Source organism: Babjeviella inositovora, assembly GCF_001661335.1.
Source record: "Babjeviella inositovora NRRL Y-12698 unplaced genomic scaffold BABINscaffold_8, whole genome shotgun sequence".
Classification (NCBI taxonomy): domain Eukaryota; kingdom Fungi; phylum Ascomycota; class Pichiomycetes; order Serinales; genus Babjeviella; species Babjeviella inositovora.
In genome coordinates this window covers 850,017-872,792 of record NW_017566845.1, presented here as the reverse complement: position 1 = coordinate 872,792, position 22,776 = coordinate 850,017, and the positions used below count along the sequence as shown (strand labels likewise).

At 49.5% G+C, this 22,776-nt stretch overlaps 7 protein-coding genes and 1 non-coding gene across 8 annotated transcripts; 5 read left to right on the top strand and 3 right to left on the bottom strand.

Moving 5' to 3' along the window:
* The first annotated feature begins 1,584 nt into the window (after positions 1-1,584).
* Positions 1,585-3,193, top strand: ARO8 (bifunctional 2-aminoadipate transaminase/aromatic-amino-acid:2-oxoglutarate transaminase). Its single transcript, XM_019129290.1, has one exon. The coding sequence runs from the start codon at positions 1,658-1,660 to the stop codon at positions 3,131-3,133; it is 1,476 nt and encodes a 491-aa protein (XP_018984629.1). The 5' UTR covers positions 1,585-1,657; the 3' UTR covers positions 3,134-3,193.
* A 577-nt stretch (positions 3,194-3,770) lies between these two features.
* On the top strand, positions 3,771-6,514 carry BABINDRAFT_162326 (cullin). Its single transcript, XM_019129289.1, has one exon. It carries the CDS (start codon positions 4,013-4,015, stop codon positions 6,329-6,331), a length of 2,319 nt encoding a protein of 772 aa, XP_018984628.1. The 5' UTR covers positions 3,771-4,012; the 3' UTR covers positions 6,332-6,514.
* Positions 6,515-7,001: 487 nt separating this feature from the next.
* Positions 7,002-9,032, top strand: BABINDRAFT_176847 (uncharacterized protein). The gene is made up of 2 exons (XM_019131026.1): positions 7,002-7,086; positions 7,152-9,032. The coding sequence occupies exons 1-2, from the start codon at positions 7,009-7,011 to the stop codon at positions 8,982-8,984; spliced, it is 1,911 nt and encodes a 636-aa protein (XP_018984627.1). The 5' UTR covers positions 7,002-7,008; the 3' UTR covers positions 8,985-9,032.
* A 678-nt stretch (positions 9,033-9,710) lies between these two features.
* LEU1 (3-isopropylmalate dehydratase) lies at positions 9,711-12,002 on the bottom strand (the record flags this gene model as incomplete). The annotated part of the gene is made up of 1 exon (XM_019130541.1): positions 9,711-12,002. One exon carries the CDS (start codon positions 12,000-12,002, stop codon positions 9,711-9,713), a length of 2,292 nt encoding a protein of 763 aa, XP_018984626.1.
* A 681-nt stretch (positions 12,003-12,683) lies between these two features.
* Positions 12,684-12,755, top strand: BABINDRAFT_t245. Its single transcript has one exon. It is a non-coding gene; the product is annotated as a tRNA-Pro (tRNA).
* Positions 12,756-13,254: 499 nt separating this feature from the next.
* SWC4 (Swc4p) lies at positions 13,255-14,940 on the top strand. The gene has a single exon (XM_019129288.1). It carries the CDS (start codon positions 13,447-13,449, stop codon positions 14,800-14,802), a length of 1,356 nt encoding a protein of 451 aa, XP_018984625.1. The 5' UTR covers positions 13,255-13,446; the 3' UTR covers positions 14,803-14,940.
* A 220-nt stretch (positions 14,941-15,160) lies between these two features.
* Positions 15,161-16,844, bottom strand: BABINDRAFT_162323 (mRNA-binding protein). Its single transcript, XM_019129287.1, has one exon. The coding sequence runs from the start codon at positions 16,783-16,785 to the stop codon at positions 15,295-15,297; it is 1,491 nt and encodes a 496-aa protein (XP_018984624.1). The 5' UTR covers positions 16,786-16,844; the 3' UTR covers positions 15,161-15,294.
* A 3,241-nt stretch (positions 16,845-20,085) lies between these two features.
* On the bottom strand, positions 20,086-21,830 carry BABINDRAFT_162322 (uncharacterized protein). Its single transcript, XM_019129286.1, has one exon. It carries the CDS (start codon positions 21,523-21,525, stop codon positions 20,185-20,187), a length of 1,341 nt encoding a protein of 446 aa, XP_018984623.1. The 5' UTR covers positions 21,526-21,830; the 3' UTR covers positions 20,086-20,184.
* Positions 21,831-22,776: the final 946 nt, after the last annotated feature.

Here is a 22,776-nt window from a genome sequence, read left to right as displayed (position 1 = left end):
GTTGTATATAATAGATAGCTTCCGGTAGGGTGATGTCAATCCACTACAGCGTGCCGGCACTTTACGTCAAGTCACGGTACAGACTAATGCCTCTTTCTCTCGGAGCGGAGGCCTATACAGAAGGTTCCATCCGTGTCTGTATTCTTTAATTGAGATAAGATCGGTTGTGGAAAAAACACTGCCTCAAGGGGTACCAAAAATCCGGTAAATGGCACGTTTAGGTGTTCCTCCATCGTACCCAAACAGGCTGATGAGCATTGCTAGTTATGAGCTCCGTTATGGTCCAGTTTGCGATCGCCCATCTCCTAATACGCAGACTAAATTTGCCTACTGCGAACATCTTGATGGATAGCTTTATATCACGTGTCTATTGCTTGGGGGGCACACCTACTGGTGATGGAATTGGACCAGCACCTACTACACCGTCAACTTAAGATCGAGCGAGTTATATTGTGTCAAGGACCCAAACAATATAAGAAAGGCAGGATAAAGCTCTGGACGCTTAAACCTAAGGGGGGTTTCCCATTAGTGCCTCTATCTAAGGGCTTCGTAGAAGCTGCTTGGCTCGAGATATTGGTCACCCTCGCTTACCTAGCTGGTTGATCTACGGTTAAAAGATGGAGATCTGCGTATAACACCCCCACGATGCAGGAGCCATCTTCGAAGCTGTCGAGCAGCTGTCTACACCTTTCTGTAACCGAGCGAAGGAATGTACATCCGAGAAATGCCTTGCACGAAGTGGTATCCTCGACAAAGTATGAGTTAAGCAATATATAGAACGTGTGCTGTTTCTCTATTTAAAGTTTCGATCACTAGTCTGACTTAGACTGGAATTTTTCAGCTTAGGCCGATGGTATATCCGGGGTGCTTTTTGCAAGAGGCCAGGACTGAAGATCATTCCTCCTTAAATAAAACCAACTCTGCTCTTCTTCCATGGCTGAATCTACTATTGCGGGTGCGACTAGCCTACTCTCAAATGCGATACCAACGTTTACCAATACTCCCTCTAATTTTGTCATGAGTATGTAGAAACGTAAAATGACTCATCCGAGCGAGTATCCTACGAAGGGTACCGTGTGACTCTATCGTCAATCACTGATTTCCCGCTCATGCACTATCTGCAACCCTTCCAAAAGGAAAGGAAATCAGGTAACCAGATCTTATCTGCACGGCATTCCGCTGAAACGTTAATGTGAACCCCCACGTCTACACGGGGTACTCTCCCCTCACATATACGGAACTTTCTCACACCTCCTAAACTCCGATTTATTTCTCATGTCCTACTGTCTATTCTACAGATGCTCGAACCGGAATATCTTAGACCCCTCCCCCTTCTTCACAGACTCGCACACATAAAGCTTACTAATGATGCTTGTGGCGCGTGCACGGATAAAATTGGGCATACGGTGGCTCAGCTAGTCCGATGTCCTCACTGGGCGTGCAGCTGACGAATTAAAGCCTCCATTACCCGCGGGTATCCGCCACATGCGCCACCTCTCTATCTCCTCCCACTAAAAGCGAAAAGTTAAACCTGGAAACCCCCACGCGATGTGTCATCGCCTCAGCGGCAAAGTATAAATACCGCTCGATATCGCGTTTGGGTTTAAATTCCCCACTCTTTTAATCTCTCTCTCTCCATCTACGTTCACGCTCCAAAATGACCAAGCCTCTTTCCAAGGATTTGTCCCACCACTTGTCGCTTGAAGCCCAGTCCCGTGGCGCTTCTTCCTTGAAGACTGCCTTCAAGTACTTTGGCCTTCCAGGCATGGTTTTCCTCGGCGGTGGTTTGCCATTATCCGACTCCTTCCCATTCGACTCTGTTTCTGTGGCGTCGCCAGCCGTACCTTTCGCCGCTGGGGTCTGTGCCAAGCCATCTGGCTCCGAAGAGGACACCATCAACTTCAAAATCTCCAAGAGAGGTGAAGAAAACAAGTTCAAGACCGAAATCCCGTTGTCCAGATCCTTGCAGTACGGCTACACGGAGGGTCAGCCGGAGTTGGTTGAATTCCTCAAGGAACATACCGCATTGATCCATCACCCACCTTATGAGGACTGGAGTGTCATTTCCACCGTCGGTAACACCCAGGCGTGGGACGCAGTCTTGAGAAACTTCACCACTAGAGGCGACTCCATTTTGGTCGAGGAGTACACCTTCCCATCGGCCTTGGAAGCCTCGCATGCCCAGGGGATCCACAACGTCCCGATGAAGATGGACGACTACGGTATCGTGCCGGAGGCCTTGGAGCAGCAGTTGGCCCAGTGGGTCGGTGCCAAGCCAAAATTCATTTACACCATCCCAACCGGCCAGAACCCAACCGGGTCCTCCTTGCCGGTTGACAGAAGAAAGGCTATCTACGAGATCTGCTGCAAGCACGACATTCTCATCATCGAGGACGAACCATACTACTTCTTGCAGATGGAGGAGTACACCCAGGACGTGACCAAGCGTGTCGCCACCACCAAGTCCCGTGACGAGTTTGTCGGTGCCCTTGTTACCTCCTTCCTCTCCCTTGATATTGAGGGTAGAGTCTTGAGATTGGACTCCTTCTCCAAGGTCTTGGCGCCTGGTACCAGAATGGGTTGGATCGTCGCCCAGAACCGCTTCATCGAGCGTTTCTTGCGCATCCACGAGGTCACCATCCAGTGCCCATCTGGGTTCACCCAGTCCATCGTCAGCGGTACGTTGAACCGTTGGGGCCAGGACGGATACCTCGACTGGTTGATTGAGCTCAGAAAGGATTACACCAGTAAGAGAGACGTCGCCATCGACTCTGTCCACAAGTACTTCCCTAAGGCAGTGATTTCTTTCGTACCACCAGTAGCTGGTATGTTCTTCACCGTTGACTTTGACGCCTCCAAGCATCCAAAGTTCGCTACTGAGTTCGGTTCCGACCCCCTCAAGGTCGAAAACGCCATCTACGAGGCTGGGTTGAAGAACAACTGTTTGATGATTCCGGGCTCCTGGTTCAAGGTTGACGACAATTCCGAACCACCACAACCGGCCCAAGAAGTCAGTGAGGCCGCCAAGAACACTATTTTCTTCAGAGGCACCTACGCCGCCGTCCCTATGGACCAGTTGGCCTTAGGCTTAAAGTCCTTCGGTGAAGCAGCCACCGCTGAATTCGGGTTGTAAGTACAAACCCCCGGAGACAGTGATGCAAAGTATAAAAGGTTAGCTAGATTAATGGACGGATAAAGAAAGGACTTGTATTAATCAAATAATCCTCGTACATGTTTGCATGTTCAGGTATATCTATAAAGGAAAGAAATGTGCGAAACTTACAAACAAATTTTTATATATACTGTGTATGCATAGTATGTGTACGTATAGTATGTGTACGTATAGTATGTATATATATAATATGTATATATAATATGTATGTATACTTGGAACAGATAAGCTTAACAGATATCAATTGACAAAATTTACCTATAAATATATTAAATGGCCAAACTTATCAAATAAAAATCATTTCGGTGCCCAAATAATCATCCCTTCAAAGCTGATAACACCTTTCGATACCAACATTTAAGCCTTCTCTTACCCACGTTCCTGATTCCTTAAATGTATCTCCTGCTCCGGGGATTTACTCCCAATTAGATGCTGCGTTTTCCCCATAAACTAGTATCCTGCATCCATTGCACGTGATAAAAGCAACCTTCGGTACCGGATGAAGAAATCTCCTTGACACAGTATCTCAGCTTTCAGTGGCAACGTACTGATTCACTATTCGTATTATCCATCACAGCCTATAGGATTGCCAAGTGACCTATAAACCGAGATTGCAGAAAAGTGAAGCCATTGCCAGGAATTTTACTCAGTTATTCAATCGAGAGTAAACTTTCCGGTTGAGTCGCAATCTGTTCAATTATCGATTACTTTTTCTTCCACCCACCTTCACCTATTTGGCCCCATTACCCATTCCTTAACCCCACTACGCATTCTTTAACCCCGCTGGGACCTACCGCTTTACCTACCATTTTACCCCCCCCCCTTAATTTCCTTTTCCTGATGCTCCCTAACGCAAATCGCCGGGCAAAGATCAGACCGCCAAAGAGGTCGCTCGTGAAGGAGATCAACTTTGATGAGTCGTGGGCGGTGCTATCGGCGGCGGTGTCACAGATCCAGCAGAAAAATGCGTCCGCTCTCTCGTTCGAGGAGCTCTACCGCCGCTCATACAACCTCGTGTTGAAAAAGCACGGCCAGCGACTCTACGACAATGTGCGCGCCGCGGTGGCCACGCACTTAGCGACCGTACGCACGCGGCTCCTCGCGGCGACGAGTGCTGCGCCTGAGGCGTTCTTGCAATGCATGCGTGCCGAATGGGAGGACCACACCTTGTGTATGCGCATGATCAGCGACGTTTTGTTGTATTTAGACCGCGTGTATGCGCGCGACAAGAAGCTTCCGCTCGTATACGACATGGGAATAAGCTTGTTTGCCGAGCACGTGGTGAAACACGGGGACCACAGGCTCGGGAACCGTCTTGTGGCGATTCTCAACCTGGAGATCCACCGCAACCGCCAGGGCGAGATTGTCAACCGACTTTTGCTCAGGCTGAGTGTGGGAATGTGTGAGGCGCTCGTGGAAGACGCGGAGTTCGGCGAAAACTACTATGTGCGGCATGTCGAGCTGCAGCTTTTGCAGGCCAGCGGCGACTACTTCGAGACCGCGGCGAACGAGTTTCTCGGAAGCGCCACGGGCTATTTGCACCATACGACGCAGTTTGTCAAGGACGAGGAGAGCCGTGCCACGCTTTATCTTCCCGAGAGTACATTTCCGAAGCTTGTTTTGCTTATGGATAATGTGATGGTGGGGGACAAGTTGGGGACCGTGATGGAGTCAGCGGACGGGTTGAAGGAGTGGGTGACAGGGCGGATGCACGGGGAGTTGAGGTTGGTTTACGGGTTGAGCGGGCGTGTAGATGTCGAGCATAGGGCGTTGAGGCATCAGTTGGTGGGGATTGTGAAGGAGATGGGTGAAGCTTTGGGCAGAGCGAGCGAGGTAAGCGAAACTGTGAACGAAGCAGGCGAAGCTCTGGCTGAGGCCCAGGCGAACGGTCCCGGTGAAGCAACACCCACGAGCTTGCGCCCAAACGCAAAACCCAAACGCAAAAACGATACTACAGCCTCCGCGCTTAAATGGATCGAGTCCGTCCTCTCCTTAAAGTCCCATCTCGATGCAATCCTCGCGACGTTTGACAATAACGCTTTCATCGCAAAATCCATTGAGATGGCCCTTGCCGACTTTGTCAACGCCAACGCCAAGTCTGCCGAATTCCTCTCGCTCTACATCGACTTCCACATCAAGAAATCCCTCAAGGCCTCCACAGACAGCGACGTCTTGGAAAATGCCATCACGATGTTCCGCTTCCTCCGTGACAAAGACATATTTGAGCGGTACTACAAAAACCACTTGGCGAAACGCTTGCTCCAGAACAAGGCCGGGGCAAGCGACCTTGAAACTGCAGTTATCACGCGAATTCGGAGCGAAATCGGGGCAGAATTCACATCCAAGTTGGAGGGGATGTTCCGTGATATGAAGATTTCGCGCGATCTCTCACTGGAGTTCAATGAAAGAAACTCCGGGTTCGAACTCGAGGTTCAGGTTTTGACCACGACGTTCTGGCCGATGCAGTCGACGAAAGATCCCATCGCCTACCCCACAGCTTTGGGCGAGATGAAGACGCGCTACGAGGACTTTTATCTCTCAAAGCACAGCGGCCGCAACCTTGCGTGGCTCCCGACATTTGGCTCGGTGGATGTGCGCATCCAATTTGAGGCGAAGGTGCATGAGGTGAATATGTCGACGTATGCCGCGGCGATTGTGTTACTCTTTGCAGAGCATGAGCAGTTGAGCTACGGCGAGATTTTGGCAAAGACGGGCATCCCAGCGAACGACCTTAAACGGCAGTTGCAATCGGTCTCTGTGGCCCCCAAGACGCGGATATTGACCAAAAAACCCATGACCAAGGAGATCAACGATGGGGATGTATTTAGTTTCAATGGGAAGTTTCGGGCGCCGTTGACAAAGGTGAAGGTCTTGACGGTGTCACTGGGGTCTAAGGCGGAGAATGACGAAGAGAGGAGTGCCACGGTGGGGGCAGTGAACAAATCGCGGAAGTTTGAGACGGACGCCGCGATGGTGCGGATTATGAAGTCGCGAAAACAGATTTCGCATAATGAGTTGATGGCGGAGAGTATTAGGCAGTTGGGGAACCGGTTCCGACCAAGCCCCCAGTTGATCAAGCAGCGTATCGAGGCGTTGTTGGAGCGGGAGTATTTGAAAAGGGATGATGTGGATAGGAGTGTGTACCACTATCTTGCATAGAACGGGGTATAGAGGGGGGTTGAATGTGATGAGTGTTTAATTTACTGGTTCAGGCGAGACGTTAAATATGAATTGATATGCTGAATTAGGCTGCAGTTAGGCTTAGAGGGACCATATATTTTAGCATTGAGGTTTTGCAAAGTTGGACACAAGCACCGACGTCTAGATAAATAGTACCTTTGCTAAAAGTTAGCTGTAGTATTATATGGAGTTGAAGTATTTACCATCGGGTGGTACTTGCCAGTAAGGAATTTAACTCCTTTGTCAAACTTTAGACTTCCTCCATGTTTAATTATCATATCCATGGCCCAGAGTATTTATCTAATCATTATACGTTCGAGCTCAACCTGTTATGCAACGTGCGGTTAAATGGATAGCTATGGCAGTAAAACATTTTGGCATCCTGATGATATCTTATTGGCGTGGTGTTTCCAGACTGGTCTAGTAAAAGGTATATATCTAGTAATAATTTTAGCTGAGATAAATTCACTCCATTTCATTCCAAATCTTTTGTAAACTTTCGATTTTTATCAATATGTGGAACGTCATCTCATCGCCCAATTAGGAAAGCGCTCGGGTGAAACTTTTGAGTGCAGGAGATATTTTTTGTTACTTCGATACATAGAGGTTGAAAAGTTTTGTGATCTAGGCAAAACCACATCTAAGGTAGAGCAAATATGGCTGCGAATCCCAGGCAGACCATTATAAGCCGTGTGGACAACTTTGACCACTGGATCCGTCTAGCCACAGATAATGTATGTACCACATTCGTTCCATCCTGATCGAATCACGAATCGACCATTGACTCATCCTTTTTTAGAAAATCAACTCCTCCAATAGCTGGAAAGTCGCCTTAATTGACTACTTCCACGATTTGTCATGTCTCCGCGACGGGGACGGGATAAACTTTCAGAAGGCGTCGGCGACGCTCGACGGGTGTGTCAAGATTTACTCGTCGCGCGTTGACTCGGCCGCCACTGAGACCGGAAAACTCCTCAGTGGATTGGCTTCCCGTTCCCCGATTGTGGAAGAGAGCAATAATAAAGAGCCTCAGGAGGTTTTAAGGGTTTCCAGACCCAAGAAGCATTCCGAGACCACGTTGGCAAAGAGTTTTGACGCGATAAAGGCAAAGAGCGTGGAGTCTGAGCTCGCAGTAGATCCGTTGTTTAAGAAGGTTTTGGCCGATTTCGACGAGGGTGGGGCTAAAGCGTTGTTGCTTAACATGTTGAAGGGGCATAAATCGGGACGGGTGATGTTTGCGGAGGAGACTGAAGAGAGTGTGAGCGAACTTGAGGCTCGCATAGGGTATGGAAAACCATCTCACACCTCTGATAGATCCCCGGACCTTCCTAATGCTCAATCTACGGAAGCAGAACTTGTGACTTGCTTGGGTCAACGCTTTTTTCCCGACTTATCTCTCCTCGCGTCGTTCAAGATCTGCCCGTCCATGGACGGGATTGAAAAAGTTCTCCACGATGACGACCTCACCAGCCTCTTGGAAGAAGTCAACGTGTATGAAAATAACCAAATCGATGACTTCGACATGGGCAACCCCCACAGCATCTTCTATGACGAAGAAGCCGAACCGGGTGATTCTACCGGTCCCAACAACACCATGCAACGCCTCTTTGACGAGAGCTTCCAGCGGGAGCTCTCACCTGTGCACGAAACCGTATCAGAGCTTCCAGATATGGATATTCTTGCTTACTTCGACTACACCCTCCGGAAGAACTGGGCTGGGGCGGAGCACTGGAAGATCCAGTCTGTGAAGAAGCCACAGCAGGCAAAACCTGTGGTGATTCCATCTTCGAAGGAGAAGTTTGTCATTGATTTTAGCCAGAACAGCCCAGAGACGTTTGAAGAGGAATTGTTTATCCCCGGGGCAAATCTACTCCTTCCCAAAACCCATTGGGTGTCCCATTCGAAGAACATCCTCCCGCACGATATCCAGTTCAGCACGAAACGTTTGGTCCGCCTTTTCCACAAGGAGAGCATGATTCTGACGGTCTTTAACAAACGTGGGGTTGCGGCGGATATTCCGGCGGATGAAAATTTCTGGGCTGCTAATTACGAGCAGGAAGAGACGATTTTGGTGGGAAAATCACAGCTTGATGTGCTCAGAGACGACATGAACGAGATTCATCAATCATTTGACCACACCTATTTGAGTAACAATCCGAACACCTCGTATTTGCTCAATCTTGAGGGAGAGGATGCATTTGACGGCGCTGACTGGGATCTCGGTGGATACTGGGACGATGGTCAAGGCTACGGCAGCCAGTTGGTGCAAGGAATCAGCCAACAGGCGAAAACTCCAATGCTCAGCTTTGCGAGGGTTGTTAAGCGTGTGGATGTGAAGCTCTTGAAGCGGAACTTGTGGGAGTGTTTTGAGAAAACTTCCCATAAAAGAAGTGGAGGAACTGAAGAAAGTATTGAAGCAGGCATTGATAGATCGAATTCTGACCTTTCGCGGAAGGAAGAAGAAACATACCGGTTCACGGAGTTGGCAAGAGAGGTGAATGCTAAGTACGCTCCAGAGATGCGAAAGGACATATCCACCAGTTTCCTCTTCATCTGCTTATTGCATTTAGCCAACGAGAACGGGCTTGAGATCGCCAACGACGGTAATCGCGAGCTTTTGGTCAGGAAATAACGAAAAATAGACGGGAGCCATCCCTACTGCATTAACGAAAATATACGCATATAAGTAACATTGGTCAGAGTAAATGAGGGATAGGCTGGGGATGCTGGTGTGAGGGAGAAAAAAGAGGATTGGGGTGGATAATATTTTGAGAAAATTTAACATCAGGTGGAAAACCAAACAGGGCCATCTTTGGAAGCAAGGCAGGCTTTTCCGCTAATGTGCTGTCAGGTTGAGTCAAATGAGACAGTGTTAGCATGTTTACACGGGTTAACCGACGTTGGTGCTAGTTTAACATAACTGAACTATCCATAGAGACAAAAATAGAAAGGAGCTTGCGTTACTTGTGGAAAGGGTATCGGAGGGCCATAATTGACTGAAGATAAACGGGGAATCGATGTCGCACTCGATTTATTCCATCCCTAGACTGGACTAGCTCAATAGAAGTTGGACCAAAGTAGACCGTGGATTGTAATCTGCAATGCCAATGGATATATCATTAAATTAAATCGCCTAGCAGCCACGAATTTCCTCAAAAATCAAAGTGAGCTATATAAAAAGCCTAATATACCCCGGGACCGAAGCTGTCAGGCTCAGAATCGGAGACTGTAGTTATTCCCAGCAGTTGTCTTTTTTTTTTGGTATTACCCTTCCAAGTTACCAGCTAAATGAAAATGAAAATGTAAAAAAAAAACTACATCTTCTCGATAAATAATAAATTAGATAAATACACGCTATTTACCACTCTTGAGCCTTGACCCCGTACAACGATCTCTTGGTTCCTCTGATCGGCTTGATCAAGTCGGACCCGCCTTCCAAGAAGGAGAACTTCTCTCTTCTCGTGGCCTCGTACTTCTGGATGTGCTCTTCCTTCTGCAAGGTCAAACTGATATCGTCCAAACCGTTAACTAAGCAGTGCTTTCTAAACGGCTCGACATCGAAGTTGTCGACCAAGACCTCGCCGTCTGGACCTCTGATCTGCTGGTTAGGCAAGTCAATGGTCAATGGCTTCCCCGCCTGCGCGACCGGGTACAACTTGCTCAAGATCACCTCCTGGGGGATTCTAATCGGCAACAACCCGTTTTTGAAAGAGTTGTTGTAGAAAATATCACCAAAAGACGGCGCAATGATGGACTTGATGCCAAAGTCCTGCAATGCCCATGGCGCATGCTCTCTAGAAGAGCCGCAGCCAAAGTTGTCACCAGTGACGAGCAAGACCTCCGCCTTGTTGTATGGAGCAACGTTCAAGACAAAGTCCGTGGCAACGTCCTTGCCGTCTTTCTGGGTGAACCTCCACTCGTAGAACAAGCCGGAGGAGAGACCCGTGCGCTTGATGGTCTTGAGGAACTGCTTTGGAATGATGGCGTCGGTGTCGATGTTGGCTTTGTCGAGAGGGGCTGCGATCCCGGTAAGGGTGAGGAATGGCGCAAGCCCAGCCACGGCAGGTGCAGAAACATCGGCGGTGGCTGGCGTAGCAGCAACCTCACCACCCTCTTGCTCGTTAATGTCAATTTCCCCCTCCAATGGCACCTTTTCCGCCTCCATGGCCGCTCTTTCGAGCTCCTCATCACCCCCAACGGCAATGGCAGCCACATCCGACGTATCGTATTCCCAGTCTCTAATATCGGTAAAGTGCCCGACAATTCCGGCAGCGGCGGCCATCTGTGGCGACATCAAATGCGTGCGCGAGTTCGCACCCTGGCGACCCTCGAAGTTTCTGTTAGACGTCGACGCGCATCTCTCCTGAGGATCCAAAATGTCCGGGTTCATCCCAAGGCACATAGAGCACCCGGCCTCTCTCCAGTCGAAGCCCGCGGCAATGAAGATCTTATCGAGCCCTTCCTTCTCCGCTTGCAACTTGATCAACCCGGAGCCTGGAACAACCAACGCGTGTTTGACCGTGTCGGCCTTCTTCTTGCCCTTAACGACCGCTGCCGCCGCTCTCAAGTCCTCGATTCTGGAGTTGGTGCACGAGCCAATGAAAACCTTGTCGATGGAAATGTCCGTGAATTTGGTCCCGGGAATCAAGCCCATGTAGTGAAGCGCGCGCTCCATGCCCGACTTTTTGATTTTGTCGCCGACATCCGCCGGGTTCGGCACGCGCGCGGTGATTGGCAACGCGTCCTGTGGGGAGGTTCCCCACGTAATGGTTGGAATGATATCGGAGGACTTGATGACGACTTCCTCGTCGAATGTGGCACCTTCGTCGGTAGGGAGGGTCTTCCAGTACGCCACCGCCTTGGCGAACTCGGCACCCTTAGGAGCCAACGGACGCCCCGCAATGTAGTCAAAGGTCTTTTGATCTGGGGCGATCATGCCCGCGCGCGCGCCGGCCTCGATTGCCATGTTGCAGATCGACATACGTGCCTCCATAGAAAGGTTCGCGATCGCGCGTCCCGCGAACTCGATCACGCTCCCGGTCCCGCCCGCAGTGCCGATCACGCCAATCACGTGCAAAATTAAATCCTTGGAGGTGATTCCTGGGAGGAGGTCGCCTTCAATGGTAATTCTCATGTTTTTAGACTTGGTTTGGATGATCGTTTGCGTCGCGAGAACGTGTTCGACCTCGGAGGTACCGATCCCGAAAGCAAGCGAACCGAAGGCCCCGTGGGTGGAGGTATGAGAATCGCCACAGACCACGGTGGTTCCTGGGAGCGTGAAGCCTTGTTCTGGTCCAACAACATGCACAATCCCTTGGCGCGAATCGGTCATACCGAAGTATGTCACACCAAAGTCGCGCACGTTCTCCTCCAACGTCTTGACCTGTAAGCGCGAGTCCTTCTGCGTGATAAAGTCATCGAGGTTGGTGAAGTTTGCGCGCGACTCGGTGGGAATGTTGTGATCGACGGTGGCGAGGGTGCAGTCCTTGCGTCTGACCGTTCTCCCGGCGTTTTTCAAGCCCTCAAAGGCTTGTGGTGAAGTCACCTCGTGAACGAGATGTCTGTCGATGAAGAGGAGATACGAGCCGGACTCGTCGCGGTGCACAATGTGGTCCTCAAAGACCTTGTCGTAGAGTGTTCTGGGGGACATGATAGTAATCTAATGTCTGTGATGCGGTGTGATTGAGATGGATGAGAACGAAGGAGAGGATGAGAATGGGTTTATATAGAGTCGCGATTTTTCAGAGTCATCGCGTTTGGACATGCCGGTACCGGCAATGTGCAACAGAGCGTATGCCGACACCGGCAGGCATGCACAGCCAATGGCAGCTACGCTCTTAGTCAGAGCGCCGCAAGAGGGAAAAGTCCTGCATAGAGATACAGCGGTGCTCACGTGAACGGACAAAGTCCTGCGACCGGCATCGCAACGGAAGACGAGCGTGGGGGGACAGGTGTGGGGGCTCGTGGATAGGAAAGTACACAGGTAGAGGAGTCCTCAGAGTGTATGAGTGGTTTCAAAATACGTTACATAGGAACAAACTTTGTGGAAGAGTTCTAACAGAGAGGGATATGGAAATGAGCTGAGCTTATAAAGACCGAAAAGCTATATTGAACGATGTGAGGGAGGTTTAATGGCTTGCCGTCTGTACGCTTATGGGGGATATGCCATGGTTTTATCTGTAAATTCCAATTATATAGACCAGCTGTAGTTATCGGGATTTGATCAGCAGGTAAAGGTGTGGACAATAGAAGCGGTGATATACACAATGCCATATATATACTTACAGCTTCTCCAGCCCATGGATCATAATTTCTATTTTTACAATTGATCGGCCGTGTGGTCTAGTGGTATGATACTCGCTTTGGGTGTGAGTGGCCCAGGGTTCAATTCCCTGCTCGGCCCGATTATTAGTTTTTTTTCTCTGCACATATAGTTATGATGCACGTTTTGCTGTCATTCTTTGCAGATAATTATGATATAGTTACAGATGCTTATAACGGGTCATCCTCTGGAATAGCGTCTCTTCCAGAGCTGGTCACCTGGTAAGCTCTACGTGAAGCCATTCGTGCCGTGTATGTAGTAAACGCGTAGCTGTCACGTGGTAGAGATATACCACAGTGTAGACCTGCCGGTCTTTAGATTTATGTCCCGGCATTCCTTCGAAACCGTGTCTGGCCAGTTTTATTCTTCTAATAGTTATAATGATAATTTTCTTCTTGGAAAAAATCCAATAGAGTTTTATATTTGGCATTTTTATAACACAAAAGCCAACATCTGCCAAATCGTGCTGGTATCGACCCACATGTGTACTAACGAAAAATACTCTATGCACCCAACTCACACAGCCCTTAGACTAGTACAAATCGTACGTAAACCTACTCGTGGTTTCAACAACCCTAGCCTTTGTCTGAACGGGAAATACACTTTCCTTTGCTACCCCCAACACTCCTCTTCCCGTCTGCGCCCTCATCAAGAACTCCTTTTTTAGACGTTCCCCTACCGCATTTTCCGCCACGCACGACCGCCATTTTTATATATCGACAACCTCAAACAACCACCACTCTCCATCCTCGTCCTCTATACACCCCTCACAATGTCCACCTCTGATGTCCTTGATGTTCTAAATGTGCAGCGGAATAGCCAACCGACACAGAAGAAGCGCGTGACCGCGACAAAGAAACAGGCGGGGATCAACCGTGAACTCTACAATCTCTTGGGCGCCAACACGCCGTCGGTGCAGCTCACACCGACACTCCGGTTCAAGGACCGGATCCACGCGATCCAGAAGCCGCGGCTGTGGCGATACGAGACGTTCCAGAATGGTGCTAGAACCGACGGCTTGGAACTATCGCACTGGGTGAAGGAGGACGTTGCGGGGCCATATCCGTTCGAGAAGTACAATACAAAGTTGCCAATTCCACGGTTATTTGAGGACGACTACGACGAGTTTTTGGCACGGGAGGAGCAAGAAAAGAAGGAGAGTGATAAACCAGAAGATGAACAACCAGAGGAGCCGTGGAGCTTTGCGGAGACACAATATTTGTTTGGTCTTTGCGAAATGTACGACTTGAGATGGGTGGTGATCCATGACCGGTATGAGTATGAAACCTTCCGTTCGATGGAGGACTTGAAAGCGCAATTTTACCGGCTTTCGGCGCAGATTCTTGCGAAAAGAGCGGCGGAGACGGGATCGAACGATGAAACCACCAAGGCCACTATCGAGGCGCTCAACTCCTTTGACAAGCTGAAGGAACTCAACCGCAAGGAATATCTCACCAAGCTCTTATCACGATCATCGGCTGAGATTGCGGAGGAAGAATCGCTTGTGATCGAAGCCCGGAAGTTTGAGATGTCTGCCAAGAAAATGCTCACCGAGCGGCTCCAGTTGCTCAAGCTCTTGGATTCCCCTCAATCCGCCTCCACCGCCCAGTTCCAGACATCCCAGGGCCTCGCTCAGTTGTACAACGCACTCATGGTCAGCGACAAGCACAAGAAACGCAAGGCTGAGACGCCGCCGGTCGCCCCGGTGATGCCTGCCATCAAGCGCGAGAAGCTTTCGTCGGGAATCTCCCCGTTACAGCAGTACCTCAAGGCCCATATTCTGGGACACAGCCACGAAGAGTCACACTCGCCCGTGGCCCAGCTTCTTTCACGCAAGTTGACCCCGCGCGACGAGGCGTTGTACGGCTTGAGCTTCCAGGAAAAAATCGCTCCGGGCATATCGCTCCGCTCCGCGCGTGTCCACACGTTCAAGCCGACGGTCCAGGCGAAGGTGGGTGCACTTTTGACCGAGCTCCAGATCCCGGCGAAACCCGTGATGCCCACCATGGCGGTTGCAGAGAAGTTCGACGAGCTCACCAAGGCGATTGGAGTGCTTATGGATATTAAGCGCCAGAAGGACAAGTTGGAGGCTGAGTTAAAGGTTCTTAAGAATCTGAAGGGGAGATGATGAGTATTGTGATAACAATCGGCCCTTCCGTAGATTTAACGCGTTTTTGTCCAATATTTGTCCATAATCCAAAGGTTGATAAATATTTATTTGTTATCCTGACATTTTTTTAAGTAATAGCATATGGCTTGTCCAAAATGATTTAGTGTTTATTTCTTTGGTTTTAACAGAAATAGTTCAAAACCCGCATATCAGTGGTTTATGTAGAGATAGCACCTCATGACATGTAAACCTACTCGAAACCCCCACTCAGATCTCAAAACAATCATTTATTAAACATATCAGTGAATCCACAGCTGCCATAAACAACGTCTCGAAACGTCCAAAAAAAAAAAAGAAAAAAGAAAAAGAAAAAAAAAAAAAAAATAAACCGAAAATGTATGCAAAGATTAAAGAAATAGGAAAATAATAAAAAAACGATATAATACACGGTAGGTGAAAAGTATTTGCTAACTAAGCAAAGTAGCCAGGTGGAGAGCTTTACCTCCAGACTTAGGCTTCCTGTGGCGGCGCTTGCTCCATCACCTCGTCATCCGGAACAGCAAACTGTCTTTGGCTGGTCGTTTCGGCACTGTCACGCGACCACACCAATGGCTTGCTCAACATCTCGGTTCTGCCCGGCGGATGCTGGTACGCACACGTCTTGTTCTTGCAGTTGATGCCGAAACGACACTCCTCCGCCAACGGATGGGTGAAGAAACAGTCAATACGCTTACAGTTACCACCTTCACGACAGATAACCGGGGAGGTGGCGTGGCGACGAGGGCACTTGTAGTTAGTGCACGAGGCGCCGAAGCGGCACTGTTCAAGGCTCTTGTCCAATTTGGACTGCTGCTCCTCAGCAGACGGCTTGTAGACCGGCGACGGGTGGGCCTTCAAGCAGGCGGTATCGGCGCATGCCTTACCGGCAGCGCACCACTCGATCTGAGTGACCTTGGCGTCCCTGTTGGCAGGTGTAGGGTGGCCGAAGGGACACGTATCCTTCTGGCAGACGGGGCCGAACTTACACAAGGTAAGCGCCGGCACAAAGCTCTGCTTGTGCTTCTGGAATTCGAGCTGCTTCTGCTCGTATTGGAGCTTCTTCTGAGCCTGGAATTCGGCCTTAGACTTTTCCAACTCCAATATCAACGCATCGTCCTCACCCTTGTGCAAGAAGTTGCACGTACCCGGGGCGTTCGAGCAGTTTGGAAACGCGAAGCAAGGCTTGGTTGGGTGCGCCAACGGACACTCTCTGTTCTTGCAATATGGAAACTGCGGACATCTGCCGATCCCGCGCTTCTGAACGAACTGGGTCGATGGAGCACCCAGTGAAAGTGCCGCTGACATCCCAGCCTGGAGTCTTTCCGTTCTGGCAGGGCCACGCGGGAGTGTTTTGCTGATCCCGCCTCTGGTAGGGATCGAGCTCTTTGCCTTAAAGTTGCGCGGCTGCGTCGGCAACGGTGGGAGAGATGCAACGCCGGTAGTGGCAAACGGAGCCGTGTATTGTGGCTGTTGGTGTTGCTGTTGGATATGAGGTTGGACTTGGAGTGGAGTCTGCTGGGTCTGCAATGGGAACTGAGACTGAGGTTGAGCCTGCTGAGGTTGAGCCTGTTGAGCTTGTTGCTGGGCAAGCATCTGCTGTTGAGCCTGGGCCTGAGCCTGAGCTTGAGCCTGAGCTTGCTGTTGAGCCTGAGCCTGGGCCTGAGCCTGGGCCTGAGCCTGCTGTTGGGCTTGCTGTGCTTGGTACGCCTGTTGCTGAAACTGTGGATTTTGCATGTTCTCCAATTCAGTGAACACATCCTGGATCAACGACTCTGGAATGACATTGTCAAATAAAGAGCCCAACTCCTGGGTAATTTCTTGAGCGGTCTTGTCGTTAGAGATCAAAACCACAATAAATTCCGCCACATAGTCGGCGTCGTCGCTAATGTTGAGCGCCTGTAAGCGGTTGGTGAGTGCCACCTTCAATTCCTGGGCAAGTTGACTTTCGGGATCGAGTTTCATGGCTAGCTATAAACAGATGATATAGAATCTAAAACAGTGATAGGAGTCCTAAAATAAGAATCTAGTGCGGATAAAGAGTCCTGATGGCAAAGCAAAACGATTTTTCCTTTTTGTTCTTTCTTTTTCCAGCGTGTAAATGTTACCCGATCTGGAAGTAACATGCATATCCGGATTTGGCCCATAAGGAACGGACGGAGAAAGGACATACGTACATGGCGTAGCAGACGTTTATAAAGTGGTTTAAACTGGTTTGTAAGGAATCAAACAGATTGTTCGATGTGATGGGCTTAAAGGCTTTCCATTGTCGCTGTATCCTTGGATCAAGATGAGGAACTACTGTTGCAACTTCAAGACTTGGAGCTTATAAGAAAGGTGCATCAGTAGCTAGACCCTGCGTATAACAAATAAACAAGCCAAAGCTGTCTTCCAGAAGGGATACACTGCAAATTTTTTATAGTTATAACATGGTTTTTGTTATAGGTATATCCAGAAGTGACGTACTATTTTAGCTCCTTTGGATCGTTGATACTGTGATGAGCACGTTAGCATTGGTATACGTTGTAGTTTGTGGTGTAAACAGAGACACCTTTGATGGGACCGATACCTTAACTTTACCACTGTGTAAGGGTATTTTAAATCGGTTGAAATAGATTAGGAACGAATTGTCTCGTCTGAGTAAATCAAACTTTGGTGAGTAATCGTCGACCCATTATAGCCACTTGTAGCACTGTACAACCTCAGTGGGGCCCTTGAGGAAGCCTTGGCACTGTCTCAAGATTGAATTTGAAGTGAGGATGACCGGGGGACAATTTTTTTGCGCTGCAGCTTCCAATTCCAAATTCATAACATACACGGGTCATCTAAACGAGGCAAAACAGATGTACGTAGCCACAACGACGCCCACACAGCCTACCATAAACGCTGACCCGACCTAATCAGGGCGAGTTTAATAGACCCCCTGTAAAATCCAGATCCCCTTTGGAAGCATCGAGAATTCCACACATAACTGTGACTTGTTGCGTTATAGAGCATTCGTACCAGCCGTGGACCGTATTTTAAATCTGAGCAGCCTTCCCTTGGTAATCCTGACCACCGTTCGGCGGCGACCAGCATTTTCTCACGCACAAACTAGTGGGGAGTACGCCACCCCAGCATACATACAACAGCTGGATATCTCGTTGCCTTTTTGCCAGTAAACGTGGAGGCGGCCATTCACACAAGGGGCTTTTCCTGTAATTAGAAAAGCTTAGGGCCGCTGATATGGCACGGTGTATTAACGTAACAAGGGCTCCTGCAATCTAATGATTATTCTGAATTCCACAGCTGCGTCTCAGATTCTCCCGAACCAACGTAACGCTAGGAAGACCCTATGACGTTGTACTCGTATAAGGAGTAACTGCCAAGCTTCATGACGAAATCTGGGCGGAGATGCAGAGCAGCGACCCCTTTGGAAGCTCCCTGAAGAAAAGCTATGATTAACGATCTGCAATTGCGACGCCAAGAAACCCTAGCCGAATGATCATACTGCCTAAGCGATACATAGACAAGGACGCGATACCGCATCAGCATACGCCATGGGGCAACCTAGGAAGTTCTTACGGGCTTGTCCAATACCCTGGGCAAATACATGTGCCTTCTATGCGAGAAGTTCCGGCTTTTTTTTTTCCGTCTGTGCGTAAAAAAAGCCATGTAACAAACGCAAAGGGACCAAGCAGAAACGTCGCGCAGATCCCGAAGTGAAATCCCTCACCTCTTATCACACTGAAGCTTTGCTCGATAGATGCCTTAGTACTCCTAGTTTTCCGATCTATTCGTAACAGGCCGCACAATCGCAGTTCGTATCTGGTGTGATGGTATCCAAAGCAGAGCTTGTGTCTCTAGGAACCCCGCGCTTTGGACCATCGGGATGCAGTGGATCGGTGTAAATCTTCGATGCGCAGAGGTGAACACATGGGTATTCTCTGCGGTAATCTATCCCCGATAGCTGCGGCATGGCCTCTCGGTAACCAGCGGCGATAATCAGCGAAATTTATTTATTGCTTTTTTTCCTGCATGCTCCGCCAGGGATATTACAAAGGGGGCCTGTATAGGTTAAGAAGCGATTTTATAATATGGCCCAATGACTGACCGACTCCCTAAGCATCTACGGTATCAAGTTTCTGGGTTCCTGTTAGGCTGCCAGGCACTGGGAGCAGAAAAGTGCCGCCCGTGGAAGCTTTGTAAGGCAAGTGGGCTGCTCATGTTAAAGATGAAAATATGCATGGCCCCATCCGCCAACCTCTGCCTCCATGCCAACCGTCAGGAGGATAAATGAATTGGTCGATCGACTGGAGAAATATATGTGGCATGTGAGGGTATTCTCAGAAGCCCGTGCGTATCCTTTGTAGGCAATAAGGTATTTTCGACAAGTGACCCTAGCATTACGCCGCGCACATAGGACGACTCGTTAGCTGACGTGATCCCTGTGTCGCTCCCCCAGCGGCAGGGAACAGCGAGAACACATTAGATGACAAGGCATGACTACTCACCAAATAGCTCTTTTTTCGGCCATATTTCTTTTTGGATAATTTTCTGTATTTGAACCATCGCTTACAAGTTGTCACTGGATCCTTTACCATAGCTGACCCCTCGATGACTTGTTCCGGTCAGCTGTGCACTTTACCACTGCTGTACCTACCCGGAATAACTTTGCCCTGGCTCCAGCTGCGGTCTTCCCCGTCTCGGCTCGTGCGACATACGGCATGCCCAGCACATGCATTTAGGGAGATTACTTTTTGGTAAAGGCGCAGAGCAAACCTGTACTAGTATGCCGTTTTATCCGTCCCCAATGGATATTTGTTGAGGGACTAGTCTTGTCCTGTCTCTCTTGGCGGTATACATCAGGAAGACTGAAGAAAAGAAAGCATACAGGTACCGCCGTAGATCAAAGAAATATTTAGCACCATGCACAGATCGTCCATACATATTACCATGCAGGACTTTATGCACGCCGATCGCAGCTCCTAGAAATCGGGGCAGTAACAGGCCCTTGAGGCGTGGCGGAGCTCAGCGGACATAAGAGCACTTATGACCCGCCTTGCGCCGTCTAGGAGCTATCTATACACGAGGGGATCTAACGCAGTGCCTTCATATCGTAAAATGGGCCTCCCATTCTCCTTCAGCCCGAATCTGAAACATAGACATGGTCAGACCCCACTATGAAATAACATCACTTCGTCCAGAGAGGGCTACTGATAGAAGATGCACCAAATAAATCGTATAGGCTAGTGCATTAAACTACAAAGGCTCGAACATGTTAAATTATCGTCTTGCAAGATCCTGATATATTATCTAAAAAATGTAGAAGCCACAGCCAAAGGCTCATCTATCCGTAGACCTCTTCTAGGTCCCACAATGGACTCAGAGAAAATCCTCCATGGGGATTTCGGCGTAGTAGCATTGGAGTGCCCGCATCAACGCAGGCCCCAATTTCTCCCACCTCAAAATTCGCACCTCCTTGTCAAAGCCCCGTGGCTTTCTGTGCTCGTAGCCCATAATACGCTTGGCCATTTCGACCCTAAAGTCTGCCTGGTTGAGCTGTGCTGGAGTATAGGATTCTGGAGAGGAGGTATAACTCATGGGGGTGGAGGAGTGGTGGCTGCGGGAGGATATGGGTCTACGGGACCAGAAGGGGACCAAATTGGACCGGATCCGGCCTCTTTCCTTCCGCTTATCGGCGGCATCCTGGTCACGACTGCCTATCAACAACTCCACAATCTTGATCACCTCCACAGACGTGATGTAGTACCGTTTGCGCTTAATGTCACTTTGTGCCAGCATTGCCTGGAGGTCACCTGCATCTTCCAGCTCCTCACGAGGTGATACATAACACTCCAAACAGGAAACCTCAAGCACATCCGCTCCGGGCGGTGCTGGCTTTGTTTCCGGGTTCTCTTCGGCCGAGCCCACAATGGAGAAATTAGCACCAATGTGGAACCCATACTGGAAACGTTCAATGCGGATAATTCTTCTGGCATCAGCTATCTCACTCTGGTTCCAGTTGGGGTAACACAATTCCTCCACGGAAGCGTCGTTCAACTGCAAGCTCACTGGAAGGTAGGTCGAATTATTGCCTGGCACCGCCTTTGGCGGCCTGGTGGCGCTGCCTCCGGAAGAAATGCCTCGCACCACTTTGCACCGTTTCGCTATCGACTTGTCGAACGTCTTGGAGTCTGCTTGAAGGGGAGTAGCCTGGAACTGGAACGATTCAGGCTGGTACTCCATAGCAGGTGTATCGTATTGCACAAATTCCGGACCAGCGGATGGGTAGTGCACTATGTTTTGCTGGGGAACAAACATTTGGAATGGGGGCTGGAATGTCTGCGATTGGTTGAAAGGCGACGCGAGAAGGGTTTGGGGGTATGCAGAGGCGTCGTTAGGATCAAACGCATGGTGGTAGCCAGGCGTGTTCAAGGGAGTCGCAAAGGACAAACCAGTGCTCGTGGGAGGGGTGTCTGAATGGAAGCTGGTAAAGTCAGAATTGGGGAAGTAAACCTGCAGGGTGTTGGAGGCCGGAACGTCTGCCACGGGCATCTGGTAACCCGGGGGAGCGTAGACATAGCCCATCTGATCGTTCTGGTCCGCGGGAACAGAGTACTGCGCTGGGGCCGAAAAGTAGCCGACGGGCGGCTCCATATACTCCATGGAACTGGACACGTCGGAGCCCTGGGGATACGGTGGGGATTCGTAGTTGAAGCTCATGAATAAGGAAGAGACTTCAAGAAACTTGTCAGTCAAGTCGTCAGCAGAGTCCCTGGTGAATGGGGTGCTGGTAAGGAAGCTGTCGCTGAGAATCACGATGAAAGGACGGTCGGCAGAAGAGCTATGTACTCTTATGCTGTCGGAAGCGGGGTGTCGAGGGTTATGAAGATTCGCGGAAAGGAATCCTAAATGCTGGATTGAATTGAGTCTGAGGGCTGGTTTGAACGATGTGTCTAGCTGTATCGAATACCGCTATAAGCACTGAACGAGGGAATATGTCTAGGCGATGGAAGCGAAGGTGGAGAATGAAAGTCTTGGTTTGAAAAATGAAACCTGAAATGCTGGTGCATCAAGGGCCTATATATATATTTTCGCTATTAGTGATTCCGATCTCCGCTTCATGTATAATTATAGATAATTCCCCTAGTAAGCAGGATGCATACATATGGGCTTTGAAATTTTCTTAGTGCAAACAAGGTTGGGTGCGGTTTTTCGTATCCAGTGATACTTAGAGCAGGCTGTACCCCCTGTCCGCATACCTTCAGCCACCCTCCAATGCCCCTACTATCCTTACCACTGCCCGGTACTAGGCATGCATGCATATGCCGCTGCATCTCGAACTCAATACCTACGTGCTTGCGGCCGACGGCATTGCTTCTTACGGAAACAGCGTGCTTTCCGTACTGCACCTCAGCTGCACACAGCCAGACGTTCTGTCTAACAGGGGTCTGAGTTCCTCCGCCTATCTTCGTAATATCGAAACTCACCTCGTCTAGCTCCGATAACGAGCTTACGACGCTGCGGACACAAGCAGACAATAGCACCGCCTTCCTAGACCGTTTACGTGCAAGCTTTGGTAACGGTGGCTATTCGATCGAGCATGCCCCCTCGTCGGGGTTTAGGTACACTAAAGTTGTCTCACAACACTTTCTGCGCTTTAGTTGCAGAAAAAGAAACGTGTTGCGGTGAGATCGCTCTGGCTAAGCTGATTAAGCTCACTCCCACCAATGTTTGCCAAAAAAGAGGCAGCTTGCTTCTTGCATGAAAGAACGGCTTGTGTTTATGGCGGTGCTTAGGAAATTGGTGCACAGCGATTACTGGAAGAGTCCAATGAGGCTGAAGACGTTCTCCCATGTGCGAATCAATTGCCGGTCTCTTGAGCGTAAAAAGCAATTCAACATGCGCGATCGAGCGCAACTCTGCAAGGCGCTCACTGTGATACTAGGAGCCGTAGGTAACGGTCACGTGCAC